The sequence below is a fragment of the Neopelma chrysocephalum genome, unplaced genomic scaffold, assembly GCF_003984885.1.
Source record: "Neopelma chrysocephalum unplaced genomic scaffold, ASM398488v2 Primary Assembly neopelma1_77, whole genome shotgun sequence".
Taxonomy (NCBI): Eukaryota; Metazoa; Chordata; class Aves; order Passeriformes; family Pipridae; genus Neopelma; species Neopelma chrysocephalum.
This window is the reverse complement of record NW_020897738.1, coordinates 2,006,187-2,028,373: the sequence shown is the minus strand read 5'-3', so window position 1 is coordinate 2,028,373 and position 22,187 is coordinate 2,006,187. Positions and strand designations below refer to the sequence as shown.

Genomic DNA, 22,187 nt, shown 5'->3' with positions numbered 1-22,187 from the left:
TTTCTCCCCCTTTTTGACAGGAAAACACATCAACAGCTCCGTAATTATTCCATAATTGTGTTTAGGTGCCTGAGGAAAACACACAGCACTTCCTCTGGGAGCAAAGACAGATTTGCTCATCCTTGAAATGCTAATTATCCCCAAAGTTCCCTCCCAACACTTCCAGGCTCTGGCAGGCTCAGAATGGCTGGAATTGGCAGGAATTCAGTGCTTCAGGGATGGCCCTGGGCTCCATTTGCTGTGGAGATCTCAGAGCTGAGGTGCTGTCAGGCTGTTTTTGGGATGTTGGTTGAGCCGACTCCATCCAGCTGCTTTTGTCAGTCCTGGTAAAATCAGTGAACATCCGAGAGAGCCCCAACTCCCAGAGAGGGATCCTGCTTTTCTCACTGAAATCGACCATGGAAAGGAAGATTTCTCTGGAAAACTCCATGTGCAGAGGAAGCAGAATGGAGTAAGAGCACCATATGGATCAGGATGCTGTGCATGGGCAGCAGCCATGCTTTGGGACAGCATTCCCACCTCTGGGCTCTTACCTGAGCACTGGCAGAGTGTTCCTTGATTATTTGGACTCAAAGACAGCTTGTCCTCATAGTTGGAAGTGCACCAGGCAAAGAGACCATGGAAATAACATCTTCTGAAAGGTTTGGCTTCATGGAATCATGGAATATCCTGAGTTGGAAGGGACCCACAGGGATCATCCAGTCCAACTCCTGGCCCTGCCCAGGACACCACAACAATCCCACCCTGTCCCTGAGAAGCTGCAGACTCTGACGAGTCTCCCCTCAGCCTCCTCTGAAATACAGTTCAAATTGCCCCAATTTATTTCTGACAAACCAGGTTATTTTTCCCTGCTGGTGATGATTTGCTGTGTGAGCATCTGGTAGAAAACTGCCTTATTACTTCACTAGATGCCAAAATCTGGGGGAATTACCTGCAATTCCTTAAAATATTCTGTTTTCCTTCAGCTTGTGTCCAATGTCTCCCCATTCCTGGTCTCCAGTCTCTCCCTATTCATGGTCTCCAGGGCGTGTGGAGCACCAAGTTACGATGCTACTGACACTCTTAAGGTCAGAATTAAGGAGAATTTTTCCAGAAAGGCCTGGAATGGGTGACAACAATTCTGTATCCAGGAGAAAAAAGGCGTTTTTCCATGGAAACAAACATGGGAATAATCAGCGCTCCCCACGCGCCCGTCGCGTAGCAACGGGGACGCCTTGCCCTATTATGGCGAAAGTGCCCGCCCTCTCCCCAGCCTCCCTTTTTATTGGCTGCTCTGCACATGATTGACGTGCGCTCTCGCCAGTCCCCGCCCTCCACGAGCCTCTCCCGCGCCCGGGGTGCGGCGCCACCCGGAAGACGCTGCAGGAAGGGGAGGGGAGGAGCGTCCGCTGCGAGAGCCAATGGGAAGGGAACGAGGGGGCGACTCAGCCAATGGGAGAACGCGGGGGCGGTGCTTGTGTGGGCGGGGCCGCTGTACCGGGACCGGGCGCGGCGGGGGCGGCGGAGGTGACGGGGGGACAGGGGGGATATGGGGGGACCCCGGGCAGGGGAGGGAGGGGGATGGACCAGGGTCCCGGGCAGGGAGGACCCGCGGGGAATCTGAAGGGACCCGGTCGGGGCAGCAGCGGGTGTCCCGGGCAGGGAGGACCTGGGGGACCCCGGACGGGAGAGGGCTGAAGTGCCGGGTGGGACTGGGGGTCCCGGGCTTAGGGGAACCGGGGATGAGGGGGTTTAGGATGGGGAGGGAGCCCCGGGCGTGGGAGCGGTGCTGAAGGGGAACTGGGGGATGGGGGGACCTGGGAGTCTGCGGAGGGAGAGCTTTGGAGCCTCTGGCTTGGGGGGCCGGGGGAGATGGGAGAAGCTCCGTGATCCCTGCAGAGCCCAGAGCCCACCCTGCTCCCGGGCAGCCCTGTCTCCTCGTGCTGCTGCTGTCACAGTAACGCACGGAGGATTCCACATGGATTCGTGCTCCGCTGGGAACTGCCCTGACGTGCCGTGGGGTGGCAGGGAAAGGGATGGGGATTCCTGGGACAACCAACCCCCCCATAGCTGTGACAAGCCCCGAGCACGTGTGCTCACATCAACCCTTCCCGGTGGCACGGAGCGCTGGCTGAAGCCGTGTGTGTTCCCAGGTGGGAGCGGTGGGAAGGGAGATGCTCCCGGTGGCCGTACTGGAGGCAGGATGAACCTCGTGGCGATGGCGACGGATCCGGAGCTGCAGTGGGTGACCCTGTGGGTGCGGGTGCGCTGGGCGGCCGTGCTCGTGCTGCTCCTCAGCTCCCTGGTGATGCTGCTGCTCCCCCTCGCTGCCGTGGAGAACCAGTGCCATGCCCTGCTCAGGGGGATCTCCTTCCTGAGGAGCAAGCTGGGCCCCTCGGGAATGCCCAGGATCACGGGACAGAGCACGGAGCTGAGTGTCACCTCCCAGGGGCTGGAGCTGCTGGTGCTCAAGGGAAAGGCCTCCCCAGGTAAGGGGGTCCTGGGGGGTGCAGGGGGACAGAGGAGCTCCTCAGTACAAGGGAGACAAGGAGCTGCTGGAGAGTGTCCAGGGGAGGCCATAGCGATGAGGGGTTTGGAACATCTCTGTGGTGAGGAGAGACCGGGGAGCTGGGCCTGGTTAGTCTGGAGAAGAGAGGACTGAGAGGGGATCCCATCAGTCCATACAAATATCTCCAAGGGATGTCAGAGGATGTGCCCGACTGTGTTCAGTGGTGCCAGTGACAGGATGAGGAGCAATGGCCATAAACTAAAACACGAATTCCACCTCAACATGAGGAAGAACTCCTTTCCATGGAGGTGGCAGAGCCCTGGAACAGCTGTCCAGGGAGGGTGTGAAGTCTCCCTCTCTGGAGACATTCCAAACCCACCTGGACATGTCCCCGTGTCACCTGCTCCAGGTGACTCGGCCTGGGCTGGGGGGTTGGACTGGATGATCTCCAGAGGTCCCTTCCCACCCCAGCTATTCTGTGAGTTGTATAAAACAATCCCAACGTGGAGATCTCATCACCTACCTGGCCTTCTCCTGGAGCCCATGATGGGAGTGACACCAGCCCATGATGGTAAGGAGCTCCTACTGCCACCTGCAGTGAACACCAGCTGGAAATGCCCCCAAGGTGGAGCAGGCCCTCAGCAGCTCCTCGACTGCATTCCAGGGCCCTGTGCCAGCGTTCCCTCCTCGCCACTCTGTCTCTCTGAGGTTTTTCCTCATGTTTTCAGTACTAGTAAGTCCTGTGGAGGTAACCAGAACACAGAGAGGTGTTTTAATACACAGGAATCTGGGATATACAGCGTTAATCCTGAAATCCTGGCTGGCATGAAACAGCCTTTTAGGCAACAACTGGCTGCGGTCATGGCCTTTATCAGCCAGGATGTTAATTTGGAATACACGCAAAGGAATTATGATTCCAGCACTTTATCTTTGTTTGTATTAAAGCTCTTACTGCTGGGAAAATGTTAGATAGTTCAGTGAAGAAACAGAAGTGCTGGTAGCAGCCAACACAACAATGTGTTAGAATTTCACCTAAAATAATGCCAAGAGGAATGTATTTGGCACATCGTGTCCTCCCACATGAAGCAGTTTGGTGGCCAAAGTGAGTTTGGCTGGGATGGCTACACACCTTTGGCCACCTTGAGCCAGCTGCTCACAGGTCCTGCCTCACCACGTTTCCTGACAGGAATGGCTCTGCTGCCTCATGCTCGGCCTGGAAACGTGGCATAAACCTCTGTGATTGTAGCCTGGCAAAGACTGGAACACAAGTTCTGTTCCAGTTCTTAGAGGCTGGTTTTGTTTAACTTTTATATCAGTGAAGAGTGATGGTCATAGAATCATGGAATATCCTGAGTTGGAAGGGACCCGCAAGGATGATGGAGTCCAGATCTCTAGAAGTTTTCAGTCCAGATCAGTTTTCAGTCAAACCCACCACCCTGTTCTCTAACCATTTTTGTTGCGTTCCAGAAGTGAAGTTGGAAGCCAGGGCAGCTCTGAACCAAGCCCTGGAGATGAAGCGCCAGGGGAAGCGGGAGAAGGCCCACAAGCTCTTCCTGTATGCCCTCAAAATGGACCCGGATTACGTGGACGCCCTGAACGAGTTTGGGATCTTTTCCGAAGAGGAGAAAGACATCCTCCAGGCCGACTACCTGTACTCCAAGGCCCTGACCATCTCCCCCCACAACGAGAAGGCCCTGAGCAACCGGGGCCGGACGCTGCCGCTGGTGGAGGAGATCGACCAGAGGTACTTCAGCATCATCGACAGCAAGGTGAAGAAGGTGATGGCCATCCCCAAGGGCAACTCCGCCCTGCGCCGCGTCATGGAGGAGTCCTACTACCACCACATCTACCACACGGTGGCCATCGAGGGAAACACGCTGACACTCTCTGAGATCCGGCACATCATCGAGACCAGGTACGCGGTGCCGGGGAAGAGCCTGGTGGAGCAGAACGAGGTGATCGGGATGCACGCGGCCCTCAAGTACGTCAACACCACGCTGGTGTCGCGGATCGGCTCCGTCACCATCGCCGACATCCTGGAGATCCACCGGCGTGTGCTGGGCTACGCCGACCCCGTGGAGGCCGGGCGGTTCCGCACCACGCAGGTCTTCGTGGGGCACCATATCCCGCCCCACCCGCGCGATGTGGAGAAGCAGATGCGGGAGCTGGTGCAGTGGATGAACTCGGAGGACGCCATGGGGCTGCACCCCGTGGAGTTCGCTGCCCTGGCCCACTACAAGCTGGTTTACATCCACCCCTTCGTGGACGGCAACGGCCGGACCTCGCGGCTGCTGATGAACCTGATCCTGATGCAGGCGGGGTACCCGCCCATCACCATCCGCAAGGAGCAGCGCGCGGAGTACTACCACGTCCTGGAGGTGGCCAACGAGGGCGACGTGAGGCCCTTCATCCGCTTCATCGCCAAGTGCACCGAGACCACCCTGGACATGCTGCTCATCGCCACCACCGAGTACTCCGTGGGCCTGCCTGAGGCAGAGGGAACCACTGCCGGGTGCGAACAGACCATCCCCGTCAAGACTTGACACTCAGGAGCCGGTGAACCCATGGGAGAGCAGAACTCCAAGCCACTCAGTGTTCCTGCTGGGAATAACTGGACAGGAGGTGTCACTCTTTAGCATTTCCTTTATTTAAAGTGTCTTACATTGGATTAAATTAATATAATTTATTTATATACGTTACGCCAAGATGGAATGTGACCTGTTGATGATGGCTGTGCACTAGAAGTTGCTTGTGCTACTGGAAGGAGATGGGGAGAGGTGGCAGAGAGGCTCAAAAAGATGAACTAGGATTTAATTTCTCCTTAAAGTTAAGCTTTGAGGAGCTGCTTCAATCACACCCCTTCACCCAGGCAGTTACTGCAATGTCTGACCTTGGCAAGGAGCTGCTTGGCAAAGTCTAAACTGAGTTATTTTTGTGTTACCTCATCCCTGTTGTTCAAAACCACCCCAAAACACATCCCTGGAGGAACAGCACTCTCCCAGCTGTGTCCATCAGACACTTTCCTGTCAGTCACACAGGTACTGAGCAGGAAGGAGGCTGAACTCCACTTCAAAGCCACCTCTCCCCTCCCGTTTCTGTAGCACTTTGCATGTTTACTTTCAGCTGCCTTTCCTGGGGCCAGTTTTGTACAAGTGGGAAGTATTCAGTGTAGGATTACAGGTGGTGGGAGTGGAACAGGAGGAGAAATGCTCTGACTTACTCACTGCAGGGGGAAGGACTCCCTGGTGCTCCCAGGCCTCACCTCAGCGAGCAGGAGCCCTGGGAAAGCACAACTGTCCTCAGACATTTCAGTTCAGGGTCTAAAGGAGCTTGTGGCTGCAAAGCTGTGGGCAGAAAAGGTTGTTAGACAGGAGACAGGAGCTGTGCCAGTTTGGTGAGAATGTGTGTAGAAAGTTTGCCAAAGCCTTCAGTTTCTTTAGTTTACATAAGGGAACTTTCACAATTAATCATTAGGTCACATTATTACTGCAATAAATGGGGCAAGAATCACTCGAGGCCTCTCTCTGCTGCAGTGGCAGTTGGAAACTGCTGAGTACCTGGAAACTGCTGAGCAGTTCAAAGAATCACTTTTATCTTTGTTTTTTTTTTAAGGTAAAAGTACCCCCAGAATAGCTCCCTCCCCCCAACTGCCAGGTGTGTAACAGCAGCATTGATCCCACCACCTCCAAGTTCAGAGAAATTCCATTTAAAATCCCCATTTAGGGTGCTGTTAAGCTTAACTCCTTTACAAAAGCTGTTAGTTAGACTGTCCCAAGCCAGGGTTAATTTTCTTCCCTTTTAACTCTCTCTTACCTGCCAGGGACTTAGGACACATTTTATACAAGCAAAAAGCAGGATGAGACTCGGAGTTCTCTGGTCACTGCTGTCTAGGAAAAGCAGACAATACCTGAGGAAGGGTGTTCTGTCCTTACAAAATGTGCTTATTTTTGTAGTGCAATCCGAGTATGAATAAAATCTGCACTTTAGAGCTCTGGGGGGGTGAAAAATGTTATTTTAGTAACAGATTAATAAACTATTTTAATATTAAAGTCTTTGTTTGGAATAGGTTGTTCTCAGAACACTTTGCTGCAGTGAATGAAGTGGCTGTGGAGGAGGAAGGCCCATGGTGCAGATCTTGGCTCCCTCAGCCCTGTGACATCATGACCAGACTCATCTTTTCAAAGTAAAGCCAAGTGAAATCAGCACAGAAAATAGTGTTTATTTGCAGCAGTGTTTGTGTGGTACAAGTGAACTTGGTACTGGGGTCCCCCCTCACATCCACCCCTGCATGTGGTGACTTCCAGAATAGGAGTTGACAAGCAGGAATATTTCTATCCAAGATCATCCTACATTCTTTGAAAGTCTGAGGTGATTATTGATTTCAGGATATTCAGAGCAGATGGAATGAGCTGCTTAAAGGTATGAGTGACACTATCTGAGCACACCTGAGGTGAGGTACATCACCTCTACCCAGCTGCCAGAGGATAAGTGCAATTCCAACACCCACATTTAAACAAAAGCAACAGTATGTATAGAAAACCTTTGAGAACTTGAGTTTAATAAACCAAGAAACGTCAGCTTGCACTTCACATTTGTACAAAACCGTACAGAAACCACCTGCAAAAGACACATGAGCTAGCTAACAAAACCAACCAAAAAATATGGTCCTCAGCAACAGCACGAACAACTTTATGGGAAACAAAAACTACCAGATCTAAAGATTAGTTCATGACACTTAAAAATAATCATCTGAATGTCTTTTACAAATACACCATATAAAAAACAGGTCAACTGGAACAGAACATGAACTGAATACATATATATGTATATCTGGGTATCTACATATACACACATATGTATAGAAACTCTCCCAATACTAAAATAGGCCATTGTGGTGAAGTTGGAGCATCTGCCATTGGACTCTGCATGGAAGGAGATGACTGTCCCTGCGTGCGTGGGGTTGGGTGGAAAATGGGCTTGTTGCCAGAGAGAATGTCTGCAGTCACAATCTGAGCTGACCAGTGGGGCTTGCCAAGGGTCTCACATTGCATCTCATTCGTTAATGAAAGAGAAATAGTTGGAAAGTACTCAAAAAAACTCCACATGGCATCCGAGCTGGACAGGAAATGTTGCCCCCCTCATTACCCTCAATATGAGGAATCATAGAACGCCATTTTACCAGAACAAAAGTATAACTCTTTGCTCTTTAGAGGAAAACTACCTGGATTTGTGCCATCCTACACTGATCCCATGAATGCAGCAGTCCAGAACAGTATTTCCATGATTGTGACAGGCTTTCTCTCCTTGCCAGCATAAGGACACAACATGGCTTCCATAAAGGCATTTCACATTGTACCAGACCTGCTGATTGCAGACTTTTTGCTCACTTTTTCAGTAGCATCTTGGCAAAATCAGCATTGGACATCTTTTTAGGCTCTGCAGGGGGCTCAGATGAAGTTGCTGGTGAGTTCTGGACCATCCCATTCTCAGCCTTGGCCATGGGGTTGCTCTGACGCTGTAACGCTCGGGGCATCATGGACAGCTGTGTCCTTCCCTTGCCTCGCCTAAAGGGCAAAAAAATCCCACTTAAACACACTCTTTTAACTTGGGGAAACAACAAAGACTTTGTTCATTATGAGGAACTCATTTAAATGTTATTCCTGTCATTTGCTTCAGGAATAAGCAGTGCAAAGGTTTCAATGGGTGGCTTTGAAACACAGACACGAGTTCTGGCAGACAACAACTGCCTGACAGCCCCTAGAAGTTGAAGCTCTGTTTATCCCCAGGGCACCTACAATACAGGAACACTCCAAAAAATGAAAGAGCAGCCTAAATGCTCACTCTGAGCAATGGCTGGTTCTCCAGAACGAGAGGATGTGGAGGTTATGAGGGATCAGGTGCCAACACTGGATCCAAGGCAGTGGCCAATGCCTGATACTCTCATCACTACAGACCTGTTTCTGTTGATAAAGAGGAAAAGTCTTTTCCTCATCAATCCAACAACCCACTTTTTTATGGTTCAGCACCTTTTAAACACTCTCTCATATTCATAAAACTCTATTATGGTTTGGGTTGGAAGGGGCCTTGAAGATCATCCAGTTCCACCCCCTGCCACGGGCAGGGACACCTTCCACTATCCCAGGTTGCTCCAAGTCCCATCTTTGAACACTTTCAGGGATGGGGCAGCCACAGCTTCCCTGGGCAACCTGTGCCAGGGCCTCACCACCCTCACAGGGAAGAATTCTTTCTTAATATCCCATCTAAACCTGCCCTCTGGCAGTGTGAAAACATTCCCCCTTGTCCTGTCAGTAGCTGCCTATATAAAAAGTCCCTCTTCCTCCTTTTTCTAAGCCCCCTTAAGGTACACATTCCAGATGAGATTCCTAAATTTTAGTGTACAAGAAACCCAGCATTTCCTTTCCCAGAAGTGCCAGCAGCCCCCTCCTCCCTCACACTTACGCTCCATAAACCTGTCGAGGAGCTGGGAATGTGGAGGCCCTTCCAGCCTCGGGCAGCTTCCGCAGGGGGGGGTTGCTGATCATCACCTTGATCACGTGGTCCTTCACTGTCAGACCATCCATCTTCAGCACAGCCTGGGAGGCCTGGGCTTCATTTTCATATTCCACATAGGCCAGGCCCTAAATAAGGAAAGGAAATTATTTTTAGTGCTTCTGTATCTCCAGTATTTTACAAGTAATTTGGCCAATTGGAAGGAAATCATACAGAAAGCAAAGCTAAACATGGCTCAGAGTCCCAGTATTCTTCTAAAAAGAATTCTTTTTACAACCCGAATTTCTTCACTCTCATTCATGATGCCCTAATTTGTGGAAGGAAGAAAAAAAAAAGAAATCCTATTAAAATAAATATAATGAGGGATACTGGCTGGGAGGCATCACCTCTCACTGCTGTTATGCTTTCAAATGACATTCAAGCCCTTAAGCTGCATTTTCAGATTATCCAGTTTCACAGGAAATACATCAGCTTTTACATAACATTCCCTAAGTACATTTATGTGTGGTTTAGCCCCAATCCCAGCTCAAACTAAGCTCAGAACATGGATGGCAAGACTTGGGGTACGTGAGAGCACTCGTTACAAGGTGTGCATGAAACGGGAACTGCCCCTGAGATGGTGCCAAGGGCTAGAAAATCCAATTTAATACATGCACAGCACCCCCAGGATGGCACCTGTGAGCAGGGCCCACCACAGACATGGCCCAGGTGTCAGGTAGAATTTTGGCACAGCAACAGCTGGTTTAGAATCACTTATTTAACAAGGAGTCATTTATTCCAGGATGGAAATAATGAGCCCTGTGAGAGAGAGGTGGCTCATTTCTCACTGGCAAATCTCTTTCTGCAGCAGATGTTGGGAACAAAAGTCTTCAGGAACAGAGGAAAGGGAGGATGGGAATTGGTTGAACACCATCTACTCAGTTACTCTAAAAATAAAGCCTTTGCAGACTTGCAAATACCTGTTTTTACTGTAGTGAAAGTGCTGTAAACGTTTTCCCCTCCATCCCATTTTTCTTGTGCCATTTAAGTATTTTGAAAAAATTCCACTTTCCCTCTTTAGTTAGTTATCAGCACAGACACCCCGGGCTGTATAAGTCCAAGCATTTCCCCAAGTTTTAACGCAAAGCCACACTGGCAACTTAATAAAACCAACTTTTTGTATCCACACTTCACAACAAGCTTCTTTTAGAAGGATTTCTTGAAAATAAGAGTGTATTAAGGATGCCTACCTTGGGTTTTCCAGCTCTGTTGGTGACCAGCCGAATGTCTTTCACATTCCCATGCGCTTTACACACCTCTTCCAGCTCTTCCTTAGTGCAGGAAAATGGCAAACCAGATATAAACAGTTTGTGTTTCTCCAGGGTAGTGCTATACCTGAAAACCTGGAGAAACAAAAAGGATGTTAGTTATAAACCAGTCAGAGACTCCACAGATTTCAATCTTACATCCCCTAAAAGTTATCAGAGTACTTGATATCTCTGTGATCCAAAACTACCTTAAAATCACGAGTGGCATCTTGGAAGATATTTCCATATAAACACAGGGATACTCCAAGGACTTGCAAGTAAATGCTTCTAAACATCCACGTCTCCTTCACAATGAGGATGGTCACAGATAATCCTAGAATATCCTCAGTGGGAAGGGATCCACAACTAACCAAATTAGCAGATTTCTGCAAGTCTTGAATAAATTGATGCCAGTCCTTGTTTATGGCAAAGTAAGGGAAGATGCAAGAAATCCCCAAAAAAACAGTTTGACCATTCCAAAGTAGCACAACACGAGCTCATGGGATGTGAGCACTCTGGACACAACACACTCCAGCAGCTCCCCTCTGCAGACCCACCATGCAACCTGAGCCAGTAAAACTTTACCTTAAAGTCTGGATTCTTGTTCTTGTCCACACATGGGGACACAAACATGGGCCTTCCCTCCACAGCCATGCGATCCAGGCCCAGGGCCTGCAGAGCAGATTCCTCCTCCTTGAACTGCACGTAGCAGTAGCCCCGGAAGGTGCCCTTGTTGCTGAACACTGGTCTGATCTCTGCCACCTCCCCACAGCTCCCAAACAGCTCCCTCAGCTTCGCCTCAGGTTCAGCCATGGTGTAGGCAAGGTTGCTGACAAACACAGTGACTTTATCCTTGCTGCTGTCATGGAGCACTTTGGGGATGTCCTTCCGACTGGTTGATGCCCTTTCCTTGGGGTTTGCTGGCCCATCTGGCTTTGCAGGGGCACTTCTCCCAAACAGCCCAGTCTCCACTTCCATGTCTTCCTCAGGAAGCACACCATCACCCTCTCCCCTGTGCCTCTTGCTGGGTAGCTCTAAATAATGAAATTAAAAACCTTATTAGAAAAAATTACCTCATTTCATTCACTTTTGAAACTAATATGTCCTCCATTCCCACTGTGGAGCTTGGAAATGTCATTGTATTTGTGGTTTCACAAAAGACACAAAATAAAAAGGTTTTAAATAACAACGACAGATTATTCCACCAAGACAGCTTTAGATGAAAGCAACAGGAATATTTGTTCCTTTTGTCAGTCAGTTACAACTGACAGTTGCTGATTCATGTTCTTTTGTTTTGTCTAATGGGATTTTTTTTTAAAGAAGAAAAATCTAAAAGCTCCCAAAACTCCCAGGGGCTGCAACCTATTAAAGTCTTCTGTTATCAACTTCCCAGAGCTTGCTGCAATAGTGAATAACCCAATTTACACACATGGCTTGGCATCATACGATGAGTCAGAAAAACGACTTTAAAAAAAAAAGAAGGAAAAAATATTTCTTCAAAATAAGAAAAGCCTAGAAAACTCTAGAATTCTTAAAAACATGTATTTCTGTTGGTCAAAAACCATTTAGCTTTGCTTTCATTTCATTACCACAACAAAGACCTGCCAGGAAGAGAGAAGCCCTCAAAGCACAGCAGCTCTGAAGACACGAGTGATGGCAATTCCTCATCTGCCTCTAACACAAAATAACCCTGTTACCAGAGGTCTGAGGTTTTAATTTCATTTTTTTTTACCTTCTTCCTGGCCCCATTCCCCCTCATCCTCATCGTCTGCCTTGCGCTTGTCTCCGATCCTGGCTTTTTTAGCCTTTTTGGAAGCTTTCTTTTCTGCCCGAGCCTGTTTTCGTTGCTCAGCTTTCTCCTCCTCCTGCTTTGCCAGAGCAGCTTCTTTCTCAGCAGCCTACAAAGAGGTAAGGTTTATTTATTAATTTTTTTCCAGTGACTGCAGATGGTAGAGCATTTTCTGGAGCACTGGACCCAGAGGGTTTTCTCCTGAGCTACATTAACCACAGCACTAATGGGAACATCATTTAAAGCACATCTCAGTTATTTGCTCTCCCAGCTTTCCTGGAGTGCACAGCACTCTTGTATCCACCCAAGGGTCAAAAGGGAAAAGATGAAAAGCATCAAGAGAGGTTGTTAACCATAGTTTTAAACAAAAAATCAATAGTTCTGAGGCTTTAAGACAAGTCAGGCTGGGAAGTAACAAGAGAAATCTGACATTCAGACAAGCATGATCTTAATTGAGGTGTATAAACTGTTTTGGTAGCTCGCAAAGTTCTGACCTTTGCTCTTTGTTCATTAACTCGAGCTAATCTGTTCTCTGTTTTTTGAACAGCTGCATCCCAGTCTTCCAGTGTTCCTGATGGATAAAGTGAAAATAATTAAAGAAGTCTCATATTTAGCTCTCTCATAATTCAAAAATACAATTCTGGAAAAACAAGAGTGATTGACTTCATGGAACTTGCTCTTAATATTAACCTTTACACATGAAAATTTTAACTAGAACGAGTAGCTTCAAAGAAAATAAAAACAGGAGCCAAGCAGAGCAGAAACCCCTCATTTAAACTATGATACTCCAAAAGGGTCTGGAAAAATCCAGTAATTTCAGCAGGCTCCAAGTCAGGCCAGAAGAGAAGGAAGGAAGACAAGAGCTGTGAGTGTACAGGACAGCAGTGAAAGGAAAGTGAACACAAAAACACCGGATCAAAATTCACTCTGTGTCATCACACATTAACCAGGCTGGGTAAGACGAGGTGAGGAGCAGGCAATTAATTACCCTTCTCTGAGCCAATTAATTACCTTCAATCCTCTCCAGGGTGAGCAGCACCTCGCAGACGTGCTCGGGGTAGTCGCTGGTGCACTGCACGGCGCGGTGCAGGGCCTTTCTGCAGTGCTGGGTGTCTCCGTGGGCTCTGCAGGAGGGGAGGGCACTGAGGGGCCAAACCTCACAGCAGGGCCACAACACAGCTACTACATCCATGAAAACCTTCCCCCTCCTTCCCCAGCAGCTCCCACTTCACATGTGCTGTAGCACTCCTGGAATACACAGCAGAGCTACTCCAAGAACCTCCAAACCCAAAAGAAGCAAACCCATGCTAAGCTAAGCTTTGTCTCACACAGATGAGGAAATTAAAAGGGAATTAACTCTCCCCCCCAGCCAAACTCTTACCTTTCCAGGTTATAGTACTCCAGCCACATGTTTGCATATTTGGCATTTCCCTTAGTCATAATGTTGTCCCAGAGCTCTCTGGCTTTCTGCATGTTGTTACACAGGCGGGCCTGGAACAGAGCACCCAAAATACCCAATATCATTTAGGATCATTTGTTCAACACCATTAAACCCCAGCACCCAAACCAAGGGAAGACCACAGGTGATGCAGATAGACCCAGGAAGATACACCCTTAGATCAATCCTACTCCTCAGTAATACTTCTCTGCCCACCTCAAACATCTGCCTTGGTTCTGGCTCCCGCATACATTTCTTCTTTTTCATTATAAAAAATATTTGATAGTTGCTTCTGATTTTTTCCTTTTGTCATTGATGAATGTACCTAACAGAGCACTTCAGCTCTTCTCCCAGACTGAGAGCTTGCTTTGTGTTTAGGAAGAGGGGAAATGGCTTAGGAGACCCAAGCTGGATTCACCCGATCTGACTGTGGAGGTCTATCAATACACCAGACAGGTGACTTAGAACTGCTTTAGCACAACCTGAACCACACCTAGATGTACTTATTTTCTCCCTAACTGGGCATGAAATGAAATAATTCAGATTCAGGCCCACATCGTTCAGAGGATTCCAGTGGTCAACACTTTGGCAACCCATCCCATGCCTTGTGCCCAGAGACATTACAGCACACAGGTAACATGACTGATCCCAATCCTAAGAGCCCATGGCGAAGGAAGGAAAATAAAACACCCACTTGTAGTGACTGCACCAGCACATTTACTCATTGAAGCAACCCAGACAAAATTCCAAAGTAGAAAAGGAATTTTCTACTTGGCTGGAATGTTAAAACAATCAATTTTATCTAGTTCAGTAATTTAAACACAGCAGAGAAAAACTTCACCTCAACTCTTGCCCAGTTCTGCATGATGGTGCAGGATGGATCTCCACTTTCACTGAATCCTAGGAATAAAAACAAAGACTGTTTGTTGTACTTGGCTCTTGGAAATAAAGTGTTTATTAAACAAGTTCTCCATGGAGTTGAAATGCTTATCTGGAGCTTTCTTAAGATGTTCAAGACCCTTGAAGACAAGTTAAACATTGTGTGGAGAACTGGCTTTATAAAAATTATTCTGAACAAGAGAAAACAACATATTGGATGATTTAACTCACTTTCTTCTACTTCTTGTTTCAAGTACTCCACAGCACGTGCAAAGGCAGAGCGCAGCTCCTCCAGCTCTTTACTTGAGTCTTTAGGGGAAAAAAAAGAAAGAATTACCTTAAAATAATAATTAATTTCCATTTTTCATCCACCAAAACATTTTCCTTAACACCCACAATGATTTTATGAGTTAGTGGTGGAGATTAAGTTTATTACTTCTTCTTACGGCTATTATTACTTAAATTTATTATTCACTAATAAAAACTCACTAGATGCATAATAAAAATCCATTAGGTATCAAAAATACAAGGCAGGGCAGATTTGCAACAGCATAATCTACTCTGCCAGCAAGAAGCTGCTTTAAACCAATTACTTTCTGGCCAGTTAGTGTCTATAAAACATATGAATTTAACTTCTGTGAAAGATGAAAATACTGTTATTTAAAAAAACCCAAACAGTAGTACCACTGTTTCAGAGAAGTACATAGAAAACAGTTTAAATACTTATTCCCACATTTACTACACAGACCTTGTGTAAAATCCACTCTTCTTCTCAGGTAATCCAGATATGCCTGCCAGATCTCTACATAGTCTGTTGCCTGGATAAAACCTGCATTCAGAGCTTTTTCAAACATTTCTGAAAGAAAACAGGGGAGAAAACCCAAACACAATTACTTGTCATTGTCAAAATTAGCAAACTGCAGTCATAGCACAATAAATATATACACACATACCACTGGTTTCTGGGAAAACAGGAAAAGACAAGAAATTCTACAAAGTAAATTGGTTTAAGAAGTGGATTTAAAGCCAGTTTAATTCAGGAATGTTCATTCCAAGTTGTTCATTGCTTGCTCAGAGCTGCAGCTGCTCACCAAAAACAGCCCTACAAGCACCTGCTGTACGTGGCAGCGGCTCTGAGACTGCAGCAGGTGGAAACAAATCCTGCAAGTCCCACTTGCCATGGGTTATTCAGAGGGCAGAACTGTAAAGAAGTTTTGCTGAGATGGCCTTTCTTTACCAGAAATGATGCTGTGATCCACCCTGTGCCTCTCCATGGCCAGGAGGTACCTAATCCACAGCCCAACTGTCCAGGGGCAGTTCCTGACAGCGCGGTCGTGGGCGGATAAAACCAACTCCTTCACTTTGAGCTGCCGGTCCTGGAAGAATCACACAACAAAGTTCAAGTTCCTGTCAGCCAGAGAGACCATCTGAGCCAAATCCCATCTTATAAAGAGTCAGCACTTGAAAAAAATAAAAAAAAAGCACTTTCATTTTGTATTTGAAAAGCTGAGCTGGGTGTTTCAAATTCTATATTCCGAAAAAGCCAGGGAACACCTTCAAATGAGCAACACAAATTGGAACTACCAAACCACTGAGGTGTTTTCTGCCAGTGAGATAATGTTTATTTTAAATTTTAAATTCCCAACTGGAATGTAAGAAGAGAAGAAAGGATCACACACAGTCTACTGATGCAGGTGCTGTTCCATCTGCAACCTGCTGTCTCCAGCTGGGAAGATAAAGAGATGACGGAGCAACTGGGCCTGGATGAGCCTCCTGCAGGGAGTCACCCTGATCCCTTAATCCAGCCACCTTCTGTCCTGCCTCTGGAGCTCAGGATCAGTTTCAGACTGCACTAACGAACCCCATGGAAACATGGGCTGAACAGCCGGGTTTACTTCAGTACAGCTCAATGGCCAAAACATTTAATTCTGCAGAGAAAATACACAGCTCGAGGAAAAAAGTGTTCAAATGTTCACCTGATTAATAAACACACCTCTAAAAACAGGAGGAAAGCAAAGGTGAGGAGAAAAATCAGTTTCTGGAGGATTTAAAGACTAAAAGGCAAGACTGAAGTAGAACTTACTGGCTGTTTGTCAGCCACTGAGATTAAAAAACAATAAACCAGGGAAATAAAACTGCACATATTTTCCTTATTTTTAGGTTTATTTCCTTACCAAATACTGGTTGTAGCGTGCCCAGAGATCTGGGACAAGGCAGTTCTCAGCCAAAGCTCTCTCGTAGATCAACTGAATGCGAGCTGGATCCCCTGCTTTCATTTCAAAATCAATGTAAGCCTGGTATTCTGCCAGCTTTGGTGTTTCGGCACTCAGCTGGGAAACAAACAGGGAGACAAAATATTAAACTCTTAAATAAAACACAACTCAAACAGTTCAGCTGTTCCCCAGAGCAGGTCTCATGCAAAATTTCACATAAGAAACTTGCCTCTAAACATCAGCAGCTTTTGATTTTCACACACCTCTGAACACCACCCTGCTCTGAAACCACTCAGATCCCTACTTGTTATTCCTCAATGCTGGAAAAAACAGCTGGAACACTCATGTGCACCTTAGGGTGGCCTGACACACTCAATAGATTCAATAATTTCCAGTATTCCCAGTTGTGATGCTTCTTCTGCCCCCCATTGCTCACAGCTCAACAAGTCCCCCAGCAACACTCAGCTGCTTTATCTCTGGGATTAGAAACTAATAAATTTGGGAAAAAATAAGTCACCCCAAAGCATTTCACTCTTAGTTTTAAAGCAAGATACAAGTGACAGCATTACCAGTGCCTCTTCATAGGGTTTGCACTTCTCCAATTGCTGTAGAGCTTTTTTGTAATTTTTGATTGTTGTTTCTGGAATTGGCTCTTCTGACCACTCCTCATATTCAGCATATGAAGCCTCCATGTCTATGAGAACAGACATGAAACCTCATCAATAATGCACTTATGGGACTAAAAAAAATCAGATTTCAACCTATGTTTGGCTCTAGCATATATTCCTATTGTTATTTATATAATATTTATAATAAATATTTATTTATCCCCTCTTGGGATCTATCACACTACTGCACACTTTAAGGGCTCAGACACTTCACCTTATACAGAATCCTACAGCAAACTCAGGGCAAGTTATATTAAACCTGCTCATTTGGAATTAGAAAACCAAAGGGGCAAAATTTTTCCCAAGGCTTTAAAGAAAATTTAAGAAACCAAAGTCTCTCTATATGGAAATGAAGTCAAAGAACTATGTTTGACTTTCTCTTGTGAGCAAAGCAGCAAGAAAAGGGACTCAGGAGTTTAAAATACGAACTAGACAAGGGAGAATTCCAACAATCCAGCTGTCACAGATACTACCTACCAAGGTTTTTATGCAGCAATCACAGCTGAATTCCTCATTTCTAATGGTCCCGTTTTGTGCTCATCCCTTGCACTTTAGATAGCCTCAAATTATGCTCTGAGCAACCAGATACACTAGGTTTAAATAAACACAAATATTTCTGGTCCAAAGGGATTTGTGCCTCATTCATGAGGCAAATTCCTCATTTCTAGTGGTCACATTTTGTGCTCATCACCTGCACTTTAAAAAGCTCTGAGCAGTCACACAACCCAAGTGTCAATAAATAAGAATATTCCTATCCAAAGGGATCTGTACCTCACTCACAAGGCAAATGGCATTGATTAAAGGGAACACAAGAATTCCAGCTGCAGCATGTGTGGCTCTACCAAAAGAACCCTGATGCCCAATGGCTGGATCAGTGTATCCCAGTTCTTCCCTCCCTCCCTCCGGGCGCTCCGGCTCTTACCCAGCAGTGGGATCCCCAGCTGGCGCCGGAACAGTGTGTGGATCTTCTCGAGTTGGCTGCACAGCACCTGCTGCTGCTCCGGGGATGGAACGCTGCCAGGGGCTGGCTACCAACAAAAGGAGGGAATTCAATCAGCTCCAAGCTGATGGACACGATGGGGGGTTGTTTATGAGCTGGGGGAGCCGAGATCCAAGTGGACACACACGGCCAACTCGCGTTTCACTGCTGGGAAAGCTAAAACTTGGAGATCACTCCACTGGGTCAATGGGAAAAGCATTCCTGACTGAAAGCTGACACAGGCACTGGGAAATGATCAAGGAGAAAAGTAACTGTGCTGCTTCACAAACCACCAAAGAGGTTTCAGTAAATCCCTGGGGTGTGGAGAGATGATTTGGAACTTCCAGCTTTGATTGTGTTTGGGAATGAAAGGGCATTCTCCTGTTACCCCTTTGTTAGGGCATTTCAGAGAATGGGGTAGGAAAGGACCTTTAAAATGAAATAGTTCCCATCCCACCATGAGCAGGGACATCTTTAACTTCCATCTCTCATGTAGCTAACTATAAAAATAAAAAGAAATATTCACATTCTGGCCATTGCGTAAAAGTATCTTTTGCAGATGTCAAACTGTACTTTCCAGGGATAAAATATCCTCATCCACAAGGCACAAACAGTGTGGAATAATGAATGAGTTAAAAGTTGAAGTAGAGAACAGTCTAGAAACTTAAACAAGATTGATTCTGTGCAGAAATAGTTACTGGCAAGAATATTGTTTGATAATGGAGCTCCTCAATTTAAAGCTGTTCTCGGCAATTCAATCAGCAGAGGGAAACTTTGCTCCTGGATTTGAGATTTTATGATTTTATTTAAGCACAAATCCACTGATTTACCAACCAAATACACAGAATGGCTTTCCCAGAGCAAAGGGCCAGTTCTTAGAGCTGAAAAGGCCCTTTTCTCAGAGGAGACAGCCCGAGGTGACTCCGGGAGCTGCTCCACAGCTTATCTGGGATGAGAGCCCTGGGGAATGGCCTCACCTGTGCTGTTTCCAGGATGGCATTCTCGAATTCCCTGTATGCTTCCCACAGAGCTGTGCCCTTGGTCACGTGCAGCCCCACTGCAGTCAGTGCTCTCTCAAAGATTGACCGCACCTTCTCGATCCCTCCTTCCTGACCGATGCCTCCAATGGAATATTGGGCATATTCCAACCAGATTTCAGGACCTAAACAAAGGACAAACAGATGACTTGATCTCCTCAAAAAATAATGAAACCCAAGCAACTCTGCTTCCCGAACACCTTATTTGCTGCAAATAAGGAGACCAACACATGACAGTTCTCTTTATTTTCTTTTTTTGTTTATCTAGTACAGTAAAGTTAAAATATTGAATTTATGCTGCATCACTTCACACGAATATTTCAGAAGTTAACTTGAAATGTCAATCCAATTTCTGCATTATAACAGAAGGAAAAGACTTATCTATAAAAAAAGCCAAATCTGGATGTAACACAAGACATTTTACAGCATTTATTAAGGACTTACAGATGTAATCCTTGACAGCTCGTTCAAACAGCTCATAGACCTTCTCTCGCTCATGGCTCTCCGAAGCCATTTTTATCTCATCCTTCAGCCAGTCCAGCCAGATTTCTAAAAGGAAAAGATTTGGAACATGTCACTACTGTTCAGAAATAAAAAGTTACATCCACTTGGTGTTTTATTAGAGTTTTTAGGAACAGAGTTAAAATCAGGGAGAGGGCCAAGGCAAAGAAACGAATTTTAACTTCCGTGACTACTCATAATTAATTTAAAATTAAAGTTGGATGGAGATTTTTTAAACTAAACAAGCAACTTTCTACTAAGGGAGAAGTTGCAATTTATCAGCACCTTGGGCAGAGTATCAAGATGTACCTGGAACCAACCTGTCCTCACATTTGTGACAGTAAATGGCTTTGGAGGCTGCAAGTTTCAACAGACACAGAAGGAATGGTTTGGGTGTAAAGGGACCTTAAAGCTCATCCAGTTCCACCCCTTGCCATAGGCAAGGACACCTTCCACTAGCCCAGGTTGCTCCAAGCCCTGTCCAACCTGGTCTTGGACACTTCCAGGGATAAGGCAGCCACAGCTTCTCTGGGCAACCTGTGCCAGGGCTTCCCTTTCCAAGACTAAAATCCCACTGGCAGAGCAGCCTCTGCAGTACTTACACTGTCTGTGTTATGAATAAAAAGGAGATACCCATTTCCAGGGCTGCCCACAGCTTCCACCAAAAAGGAATTTTTTTGCTGCCCATCTGTGAAATGTCACTTTTGGTAGGAGTTTGCTGGGATCTGGGTCACACTCTCTGTCTGAGGGTGCTTAAACCTGGCACAGACATGTTATTTCACTACTGAACCAGCAATTTCCACAGGTGAAGCTTCCCTCGTGGGGGTTATAACAGGAGCAGAGGATGCTCAGTACCTTCAGTGAGGGGGAAGAGTTCGCTCATCTTCTGCCGAGCTCTGCGGAGCTTCACCAGCTCTCCCTCCTGACGGAGCAGCTTGATCAGATCCAAGTGACAGTTGTAGTCAAAGGCATTGATGGACAGCTTAAAAAATGATAAAAATCAATTCTAAAACCACTGCTGAGTGATGGACACGAAGAAATCAGAAAATAAATCTAATCTCCTTGTGTGTTCACGGAGCCAAGACAATGGAGTTGCAACAAACTTCACCCTTGTTTGTAAGGTGTTTCCAGGTCACACAGAGACATTTTTAAAAAAACACTTTCAGGTTTAAAAGAGCTTTAAGTTAAGCTTGGTGCTCAGCTCATGGCTCTAAGCTCCCAGGGTTACTGCTCATAAATCCCAATGCAGCAGGAGCACGACAGATTCCAGCTGCACAACGCACCCGAATGAAGAGTCTTTTTTTAAGAGCCAACTCATGGAATATCCTGAGCTGGAAAGGACCACGAGGATCATCCCAGTCCAACCCCTGGCCCTGCCTAGGACACCCCAACAATCCCATCCTGTCCCTGAGAGCGTTGTTTAAAAGCTCCTCGAGCTCCGGCAGCCTTGGGGCCGTGACCACTGCCCTGGGGAGCCTGTTCAGTGCCCGAGCACCCTCCGGGGGAATAATCTTTTCCTGAGATCCAACCTAACCCTCCCCTGACACAGCTCCAGACGTTTCCTCTGGTGCTGTCGCTGCTCACAGAGAAAAACGTGCTTTAATTTCTTCAAAGGCAATGAAGCCCCCCCACAGACGGCTTAGCTGTCTCAATGAGTACAAACCGCGCACTGGGGCTCCACTCGGTGATTTCTCTCGCAAAAAGCCACCCCAAACGCTCAGTTTTCACTTCAGACTCGCGTCTTAAAACCACGAAATATCCCGAGTTGGACGAGACCCGCAAGGACCACGGAAATCCACGTCTTGACACTTCCCAGCATCAAAGTACAGGCACAGTCGTGGCTTATCCTCCGTTCCCGCCACACCCGCTGCCCGCCGGGCCCACCTGCTCCTCCAGCCGCTGGATCTCAGCCTCGTTCTCCTTCTCCTCATCCTCGCCGTCGCCGGAGGAGTCGGAGTCCCCCTCGTCATCCGAGTCTCCGCCCGACTCGGGGTCTCCCTCCGGCAGCCGCTTCTCCTCCTCGGCCGCCGCCTCAGCTCCCGCCGCCGCCATCTTATGCAGCTCCGCTCGCCGCCCGCCGCGCTCCGCCGGCCGCCACGGCTGCCCCGGCGCTGCCCGTCCCGCCGAGCCGCGCCGCCGCCAGCCGAACCGGGCGGAGAGAGCGGTGGTACTCCGCTCGCACCGTCCCACGCTCGGCCGCGCAGCGGGACCGAGCTGCGCTGATCGGAGGGGCGGCGCGACCCCTTGTATTCCGGAGTGTGGCGCAGGCAATGCCGCGGGCACCCCGCTGCGCGGCCCTCATGGGGCCTCTGGGAGGGTCCGCGGCGTGTGCGGTACGGCTCGGCCGCCATATTGAGTGTGGCCGGCGCGTCCCGCACACGCGCCGGATATCGCGATAA

General features: G+C 47.4%; 2 protein-coding genes across 5 annotated transcripts; one reads left to right on the top strand and one right to left on the bottom strand.

The window, feature by feature from the left end:
• Nucleotides 1–1,489: 1,489 nt before the first annotated feature.
• Nucleotides 1,490–6,691, top strand: FICD (FIC domain containing). Of its 4 annotated transcripts, none has more exons than XM_027689776.1 (3): nt 1,490–1,506; nt 2,133–2,468; nt 3,956–6,537. In XM_027689776.1, the coding sequence occupies exons 2-3, from the start codon at nt 2,183–2,185 to the stop codon at nt 5,029–5,031; spliced, it is 1,362 nt and encodes a 453-aa protein (XP_027545577.1). In that variant the 5' UTR covers nt 1,490–1,506; nt 2,133–2,182; the 3' UTR covers nt 5,032–6,537. The 4 variants fall into 4 exon arrangements, 3 of the variants coding, with proteins under 3 accessions (XP_027545577.1, XP_027545576.1, XP_027545575.1); XM_027689775.1 differs by lacking the exon at nt 1,490–1,506 and adding an exon at nt 1,558–1,685; XR_003535242.1 differs by lacking the exon at nt 1,490–1,506 and adding an exon at nt 6,555–6,691 and having other exon boundaries at nt 1,873–2,468; nt 3,956–5,110.
• SART3 (spliceosome associated factor 3, U4/U6 recycling protein) lies at nt 6,688–21,869 on the bottom strand. The gene is made up of 19 exons (XM_027689773.1): nt 21,673–21,869; nt 20,644–20,770; nt 19,732–19,836; nt 19,228–19,412; nt 18,194–18,299; nt 17,173–17,297; nt 16,565–16,720; nt 15,628–15,766; nt 15,139–15,246; nt 14,622–14,699; nt 14,353–14,411; nt 13,455–13,564; nt 13,085–13,197; nt 12,568–12,644; nt 12,017–12,182; nt 10,870–11,318; nt 10,228–10,380; nt 8,948–9,126; nt 6,688–8,052 (listed from the first exon to the last, which is right to left on the bottom strand). Exons 1-19 carry the CDS (start codon nt 21,838–21,840, stop codon nt 7,872–7,874), a joined length of 2,784 nt encoding a protein of 927 aa, XP_027545574.1. The 5' UTR covers nt 21,841–21,869; the 3' UTR covers nt 6,688–7,871.
• Nucleotides 21,870–22,187: the final 318 nt, after the last annotated feature.

Excerpts from the sequence above, each read along its gene's own strand:
- FICD (XM_027689774.1), top strand. The coding sequence starts at position 1,958 with ATGGATTCGTGCTCCGCTGGGAACTGCCCTGACGTGCCGTGGGGTGGC. Across the intron at positions 2,469-3,955 it reads CAAGGGAAAGGCCTCCCCAG|AAGTGAAGTTGGAAGCCAGG; the intron begins GTAAGGGGGTCC and ends GTTGCGTTCCAG.
- SART3 (XM_027689773.1), bottom strand. The coding sequence starts at position 21,840 with ATGGCGGCGGCGGGAGCTGAGGCGGCGGCCGAGGAGGAGAAGCGGCTG. Across the intron at positions 19,837-20,643 it reads ACTCTTCCCCCTCACTGAAG|AAATCTGGCTGGACTGGCTG; the intron begins GTACTGAGCATC and ends TTTTCCTTTTAG. Across the intron at positions 14,700-15,138 it reads AAGAGTGGATTTTACACAAG|ACTCAAGTAAAGAGCTGGAG; the intron begins GTCTGTGTAGTA and ends TTTCCCCTAAAG.